The following is an 8,304-nucleotide window of genomic DNA, read 5'->3' as shown; positions in this document are numbered from 1 at the left end:
TATTTAATCTAACTATCTTGTATAGTTTCAAGTTATTTAAACAATTACTATTTTCTTTTACTTTTAATATAAAAAATAATTAAATCACGATAAAAATTAAATTTAGATATAAATTATTCTGATAATTAAGTTTATAATCTTAATTTTATAATTAATATATTTAAGAATTTCATACTAACTGTGTTCACGAAAAATAGATAAAGTTATAAATAACACGATTTTAACTATATGTGTAGTTTACTCAATATTAAAATTTTTTATTTGTTTGACCACGAGTGCTTTTGAAAATTCAACTAATCTTTGTTCGACTAAATTTACTAATTAAAGCTGTAAGTTTACCACAACGTATTTAATTGCATTTTTAATAAAAAGTCTCCTCTTTTCTCTTCATCGTCTCTATTGCGCCTCTCTCTCTCTCTCTCTCTCTCACAGTCTCAGAATCTCAGTCGCCCCCTTTCACTCTCAGCCTCTCTCGCTATCGCCGAGCGCTTTGTCTGTTCTCCTCTGTGCCATCTATCAGTCCTTCTCTCTGCTTCTTCCCCTCTCCCAGCCTCCAGCCTCCGACAACAGCAGGTAAGCGTATGATTAAATCAATTAATCCATTGATGTCCTTGACACAATTAACCGACTACAAATTCTTAGCTTGTCATTGCCGATTGGTTTTTAATTTATTCGACGACCATCGTGATACACATGCAGGATTTGTGTCAGATAATTTTGGCGATGTTAGGGTTCATAAATCCACCCAATTTACAATGCTAAAGCTGCCATTTAATGATTGAATGTTGAATTAGTGTACAGTGAGTCATGCCTGATGAGATAGTTATACTTTCCTTGAGTTTGTTTTTGGGCTATCTTGTTTGATGTTTCAATCAAAATAGGTGGATAAATGTTTAAGTAAAGGAACTCGGGTCCGATTAGCTATACCTATATATGGTCAGGATCGGGTGGTGGGATTTAGGGTTCCTCAAACAACCTGATGCCTTATTGTGTGCTACAGAGTTCCTTAATCCCTGAAAACTGCCCTCAGATTCACTGCTACAATCGCAGCACGAATTTCATTTGTATCTCCCCAAATCAAAAGTCGAACCGTAACCCCATATCCCAAACTCCTTGTGTCCACTGGCGTTGAACCGGCTCTACTTGTAAGATTAGCTTTTGTCCTTCTTTCCATTTTAACTGCAGCATTGATGACTTATGAAATGATTTTGTTATTCTCATGATTTGGTGCTCTACTTGCGGAATGTGTTTTTTTCCGTAAAATTTGGATTTTTTTGTAGTAGGGAGCACAGACAGATAATTGTAGAAGTTGCTTGCTTGCTAGCTAACCATTTCTATAACTTGTTGCTATTGAGTGTCAATTGATCTTTTAACCAGCTTAGGGGTACCACTCACGTTTGAAATCTCACAGGATGTTTTTTCTAATATTTTTTTTATTGCTTTGATATCTTGAAATAATGTTCTTCAACGTAGGATCTGGGATCAAATGCTCAACTGCTCATCTAAAATACTCCGTATAAATTCAAGATTTTTAAGAATCTTGAGCAAGTCAAATGTTGGATTTAATGTTGCAAATGCCAAATGTTAGTTACAAACCATTGTCAATTTGTTATCACAAGTTAGTTCTTACTGATTTCTATTCTCTTTCTGTCATTTCCTCTATAATTTCATTTACTATTTTGAATTTCATCTTTAACAATGAAGTTTTGTTATCGACAAGTGGTTACTTTTCAACCAATGTATATGACCTTTTAACTTCAAACAAAAATAATGACCCTACCTAACAGAGCTTCCGAAGTCCATAACTTTAAAATCAAGCAACTTTCAGAGTCACCTTGTCCAGCAACTTTCCATTATTGTTGTCTGACCTTGTCACCATCACCTATCTATTACTGAAATCAAACAATTTAGAGTTACTAGCCCAATTCACCAATGCATTAACACTGTTTCTGTGGACTCCAGGTTTAGTCCAAGCAATTCTTAAACGCCTCTGGAACCATGGCCCTAAAGACTTCAATTCCTTAAACTTGTTGAAGACCACCCAACTTATGCACACTCAGCTATTGCTTTTGACCATGCTATTGACAAATGAAAAAAAATAAATTAAAGAATGTGAACCATGTGCACTTAGGAAATGGATGGTTGGTTGCGGGTGTTATTTCTTAAGTAAGAGATGGTGTAAAAAATGTTGTGGGACCCATGAATTATTAAGGGAAGAGACGATTTTAGTGACATCGTTGTAGATCCCTTTTTTTCTAGAACAAAGAAGATGTTTTTTTGTCACAAATGCATTGCGTTTGCCTGATTACAATTGAACCCTAATTCTTGTGATAAACTTCAAATTTAAATTGTTTCTGGAGAAAAGAAAACAATCTATGTCACACTTGGTATATTAGCTTTGAAGGTTGAACTCTTATTAATATCTTCCCAGATCGTTTTCTCTAGAAGTGTGATTCCGAGGTTTTTTTCTCTCTCCGATTTGAAATAATTTTCAAAGAATTGGAATTTTTGTTATGTTAATTATGAATCTGTGCAATCGTTGATGTTTATCATGTCATGTCAGTATGTTTGACATTTGAGTTTCTTGAATTGTTATCTTTTTTCTTTGTTTTTCCCCTATTTACTCTTTGATCAGTTTTCTTTGTTTATGTTGATTGTGAAATCTAATTGCAGCGTTTTCAATTCTTTTACGGTTTTCTAGAGACGGGTACTCCGCTCCAGCTAAATAGGAGTTTAAGGCATGACAAAAGCCAGAGATAGAACTGAGGATTTTAAGGATGCTGCACGCCGAGCAGCACTAAATTTGGGATATGATGAGGTTCTAAACCTTTCTGAACTTTTTTAATTTCATTTCATCATGGTTTTCCATATTGTTGTAGATTTTTAGATTACTGCATCTTCACTCTTTCTTCTCAGTTGTTCCTCTATATTTCTCTGATTTGTCAATCTTTTGGCAGTCGAAAATTGCAGCGATAATGGCATCTTTTATCATGCATAAGTCGCTAGAAAGATCAATGTTCACCAAAGCTGCAATAACAACGGTATATTTGTATCACATAGCTGGGAAGATTATTGATTGAGTGTTTGTGATACTGGCATGTTTTATGAGGATATATAACTATTTTTCTGAGTTGATGTGCAAACATTTTATTCCAGCTTGAAAGTATTAGAGCATTAGAGCAGTTCCTCTTGAAGCATAAAAAGGATTACGTAGATGTACACCGAATTACTGAAAAAGAGAGGGATAGCATCGAGCATGAGGTGAGATATACATTTATTCCCAGCTTTATACGACAAGTACTGTTTTTTTTACTTTAAGAATAATTGTTAAGGATTTATGTTTTAAGTTTAGGATTACATATAAGTTATAACATTTGGCCTGTCTAGCTGAATCTAGTTCTTTGTATAGAGATTCCTTTACTTCTTTCTTTTGAGCCTTGTTTTCCTCATAGAATGATTGTTAAGGATTTTTGGTTTAAGTTTAGGATTACTTATGACCTTTGGAAGTTTGGCCGGGCTTAAAAATGGCTCTACCGTCAAAAACTGCAAAAAAAATCCTCAACCGTTCACTGAATCCCAAAAAGGCCTGAGAGCGTATTTTCAGTACCAGATTCTTGCCTTGGCATGCTGGAGTCCCAAAAGCTATGGATTTGGTTTCTACATCTGGCCATTTAATTCGGTGAAAGGTCGGATTATTTTTTGAAGGTTTGCCATTTCTAAAACTCCGCCAGAGGCCGGGCCATAAAGCGTGATTTGCTTAAGTTTATGCTTTCTTTATGAATGGGATGTGGTAATGAAGTTAATATTGGGTTGTTTATTATGATGGTTTCATGTATTCACAATTTCACATCATTTCTATAGATTGGCTATAGTTACCGTAACCTACCATTTTTCAGTTGATTAAAAAGTATATTATAAGATAAATAGTCAAATCTATCCCAAATTATCACCATGATATAGACCAACTGCATTCTTGAAAAGGCTAAATGGTCACATGTTGTGGTACGGAGTGAAAGGCGGGTGGACTGTGAATTCTAGATAGTATGTCAGCATAAGTAGTATAACGCACTGTCGCATTATAACTTTGTTGAACACAATCAGGGTATAACAAGAAAGTAAATAGAAAACTCTTTCCAACAAGGGAAAGCCCTCTTTCCAACAAGGAAAGCCTCGGCTAATGCCGTTCAACTACAATGATAGATAAAAGTGATCGTATCTCTTATTCATGAGAACAACTTCTAGGGACAATATATAGCACTTCTACCATGGAATTGCAAAAGTCTCTTATTCATGAGAACAATAAAGATGATGATAATTGCTGCATAGAAACAACCCTCCATCTTCATGTAATTTATTAATTATAATGATAATGGCTGCATTGAAGACTAACCACTCCCCTACCCTTTCACTTGCATCTTCAATAAACGTGTGTATCATGTTGCTATCATTGATTTTCGTGATACTTACATGGATAATGTATTGGCCTGGTTGTTTGACGTAGCTAGGAAATATATGCTACCAATGTATATCTCCCATATTATTTCTCAGCTTGATATATGTTTAGAACATTATCTAAATCTACTTTGGTGGTGGAGGGATCTTACCATCCTTTGTTTTATTTGAATTGTACATGTGCTAAGTAGCGATCTATCATTTAAACATCTTGTGGCCTTCTTCTTTGTGATCTTTAATGGATCCCTGTCTAGTACATTCTTCACTATTGTCAATTTTAAATTGGATTGGAGTCTCCAGTTGTTTGTGTAACTGAATATCCCAATTCCCAACTTGACTTACCTTGTTGAAATACCCAGCCTCTTACTCTTGCTCTGTGCTGCCAGTTGAATCTTAATTATCTGGGAGCTATCAGATTATCTTTAAAATAAGTGTGATTTACTCTTACAAAGAGGTTTTGCCTTAATTACTCTACATTATGCAGGTTACAGTTTTCATAAAAGCCTGCAAAGAGCAAATAGATGTACTCAAGAATAGCACAAATAACGAGGAAGAAAATTCAAAGGGATGGCTTGGTATAAGGAGTGACAGTTCGAATGCTGATACCATAGCTCACAAACATGGAGTGGTACGACTTTATCTGCATTGTATTGATATCAGTCGTAAATTCGTAATGCTTTTTACTTGTTTTACAGTTGCGGATGTGTGTTATTGTTTACATTTCTTTGGGTTTTTACTCCAGCTGTTCAAATACTAGGTTTTGGACCTTGCCTTAGTTATCAATTTTGGTGGTCCGAAATTCGAGATTGTACTGTCAAATCCATTTGTCTAAGAGTACTGAACATTGTGCGATAGCCATGATTTTGTTAGTAATGCTGTGTCTACTTATTACTTGATGCCTTTTTTCCTAAAATCTTTTATAGTACTATTAGGTACTACTTTTAGCATCTCTACGAAGCAGAGACTCATTTCCATGTAATAAAGTTCGCTAAACTAGGTAATTGCAGGTATTGATCTTAAGTGAAAAGCTTCACTCGGTAACATCCCAGTTTGATCAGCTTCGAGCTGTACGCTTTCGAGAAGCTATCAACCGGGTGACACCAAGAAGAAAAGTCAAGCAGAAAGGCTCTACTGTTGCAGAGAGCTCGACTTCTGGAAATATTGACTCGAGGGAAGTAAGCAATGCAGAAACGAGGCAGAAAGAGAATGGTCACGCAGAGCCAATTAGATTCCAGCAACAGCACTTAGATGATGAGACACATGCCCTGCAGGTAGAGTTAGCAACGATGTTAGACGCTGTTCAGGATACAGAGACAAAGATGGTGGAAATGTCGGCACTGAACCACCTCATGTCGACTCATGTTTTGCAACAGGCCCAGCAGATTGAATTTTTGTACGAGCAGGTAAACGAACTTCATCCACTTTTCGAAGCTGATGAACTTCATCTACACTTCATGATATAGATTACTATCCCTTATGTTTTGGATTAAACAGGCAGTGGAGGCTACAAATAATGTGGTGCTTGGGAATAAAGAACTGTCACAAGCCATCCAAAGGAATAGCAGCAGCAGAACATTTCTTTTGCTCTTTTTATTTGTTCTCACCTTTTCAGTTCTCTTTCTTGATTGGTATAGCTGATTTTACATTTTTCATTTATACTCCATTTCAAATGGTATGGCTGAATTAGACACTAATGATTGCGCATGAATTTTATTCACGTATTTGAATTTGCACACTATTCAAAAGAATGATCCGAATCCAGCAAATCAATGTACTACTCTAATCTATATAAGTATCATTTTTTATGAAGTAGAACTTTTCGGATTTGGTACATAGACAGTACTCATTATACTTTACATTCTACTAATTATTTCACTTATATATATTTAAAATATGGCGTACATTCTACTCACTTTTTCTATTAACTTTTGACAAAGACAAATAAACTCTTAAAATTCATGTGGTGCCTATACGAGACATTTATTCCCGGACAGAGTGATTACTTGTTATAAAATGCATGTAATAATCATGTACTCCCTCTGTTTCACGCTAGTTGAATCATATTCCTTTCGAGTCCGAGTATGTTTAGATACAGTTAATCTCCGAATTCAAAATGAAGTGATGCATTTAATTAAAAGTAAAGGTCAATTTTGATCCTAAACATATGACTAAAATATGAATTTGGTCCAAAACACCCACTTTTTGAAACACATGTACATAACAAATGAAATCCTTGCCGGAGTGGTCATTTTTTGACGTTTCCGTCAAAAAACTAACGGTCGTGCTACTGTGCAATTAGCGTTGACCGTTAGTTTTTAGACGGAACCGTAAAAAAGACTACTTCGGATATATTTGTTATGGACCCGTGTTTCAAAAAGTGAAAGTTTTGGACCAAATTCGTATTTTGGTCATATGTTTAGGATCAAAATTGACCATTATTCTTTATTTAATGGTCAATCAATTTTCGGGGAAAACTTAACAATTTTGTTGGGCCGCTTCGTTTTATATTTGGGCTGTTTTAGTAGTTAGGCCCACGGAATATGGAATTTATGTCTCTGTAGCCTAACCTAAAATTGAAGTTCAATGTATGTTTCCAAACCAGAAAGTCGATTGGATTTGGAAGGTCAAGTCAGGTTGAATGTGACAACTGAAATGTTGAAATGAGTTTCGACTTTACATAGGGCCCCTTATCAAGTCATTCATATTTCTTTTTGGGACGTCCCAAGGTAGGTAAGTTATTTTCTTTTTTGACTTCTCTCTTACTTTTTCACGTATCTTACTTTATTCTTTTTACTTAACTAACACAACCCCATTTTTGTAAATCTCGTACAGAAAAGAAATATCACACTTAGTAAGGGATGGAGTATGTATTTTAAAAAGTAAATTCGAGAAATTTTCTATATTATCATAAACAAACTAGGTATGAATAAGAAAACCAAAGATTTTGTAACTTTAGGGAAGTCGTTATAGTTGTACGACTACTCAAAGTTAAGTTGCATCAAATTATCCAAATCCATGGGAGAAGAATAATAAGTGGATGACTCTTTTAACTTTCATGACGACACATTATTGGCCATTCTTAGTGGGGAAACCACTTTTTAAACCGCACATTCAAACTTGAAATAATAATTCATAAAGAAAATAGTGCAAATTGTTGCGTGTATCTCTCTCTTGTTGATTTAGACATCTATATTTATACATTAAGAATATGATGAAAAGGAATATCACTTCCACAATTAGCCAACCATTATTCCACCACAATCATGGTGCATCTACATTATTATGGCATAAATAGTTAATAGGATTGCAACTATTGAGTTTTATCTATAACACCTTCAATTTGAAAAACTAAATTATCTAAGAAACACCTAATTGATTCATTTGATCTTATGTGAAATCTAGCTCAAAGCTAAGATAGTCCAAAAATATAGGTTTCGATTAGAGTACTTTTTTGCTACACAATTATGAGACAAGAAGTCATTTATGGGTTGAGATTTTAGACTCCATATATATATATATATATATATATATACTCCACTTATTTTCATTTTCATATTATTCTTAGCTCAACTTGTTCAATTAAATATATCGGTTCAATTTTTTTGCTAATACATATGCAATACACATGCAACAACATGTCTAAGATGGGACCCCCTTATAATATGCATTATATATATTTAAATTTTAAGATGAGGTCTTTTTCAATACTTTCTCTGTCCCATCAAGATGTCCTACTTTCCTTCTTAGTTTGTCCCACTAAAGATTTTACATTTCTATTTTAAGAAAAAAGTTTCCTCTCATAATAATATAAATATTATATTTTCTCTTTACACCTAAAGCACAAAATAAAGC

At 34.4% G+C, this 8,304-nt stretch overlaps 1 protein-coding gene across 5 annotated transcripts; it reads left to right on the top strand.

Moving 5' to 3' along the window:
* Positions 1-369: 369 nt before the first annotated feature.
* Positions 370-6,200, top strand: LOC121769908 (syntaxin-81-like). 5 transcript variants are annotated; one of them, XM_042166690.1, is made up of 8 exons: positions 370-573; positions 1,031-1,145; positions 2,702-2,818; positions 2,958-3,041; positions 3,157-3,261; positions 4,937-5,080; positions 5,460-5,855; positions 5,947-6,200. In XM_042166690.1, exons 3-8 carry the CDS (start codon positions 2,741-2,743, stop codon positions 6,088-6,090), a joined length of 951 nt encoding a protein of 316 aa, XP_042022624.1. In that variant the 5' UTR covers positions 370-573; positions 1,031-1,145; positions 2,702-2,740; the 3' UTR covers positions 6,091-6,200. The 5 variants fall into 5 exon arrangements, with proteins under 5 accessions (XP_042022624.1, XP_042022621.1, XP_042022622.1 ...); XM_042166687.1 differs by lacking the exon at positions 1,031-1,145; XM_042166688.1 differs by lacking the exon at positions 1,031-1,145 and having other exon boundaries at positions 2,674-2,818.
* Positions 6,201-8,304: the final 2,104 nt, after the last annotated feature.

The sequence above is a fragment of the Salvia splendens genome, chromosome 16, assembly GCF_004379255.2.
Source record: "Salvia splendens isolate huo1 chromosome 16, SspV2, whole genome shotgun sequence".
Classification (NCBI taxonomy): Eukaryota; Viridiplantae; Streptophyta; class Magnoliopsida; order Lamiales; family Lamiaceae; genus Salvia; species Salvia splendens.
Note: the sequence above shows the minus strand (reverse complement) of the source record. Positions and strands in the feature narration are given on the sequence as shown.

Bases quoted from the DNA above. Each gene is read 5' to 3' on its own strand.
- LOC121769908 (XM_042166687.1), top strand. From the start codon at position 2,741: ATGACAAAAGCCAGAGATAGAACTGAGGATTTTAAGGATGCTGCACGC. The intron at 2,819-2,957 runs GTTCTAAACCTT...ATCTTTTGGCAG, and splicing joins TAAATTTGGGATATGATGAG to TCGAAAATTGCAGCGATAAT. The intron at 5,081-5,459 runs GTACGACTTTAT...AGGTAATTGCAG, and splicing joins TAGCTCACAAACATGGAGTG to GTATTGATCTTAAGTGAAAA.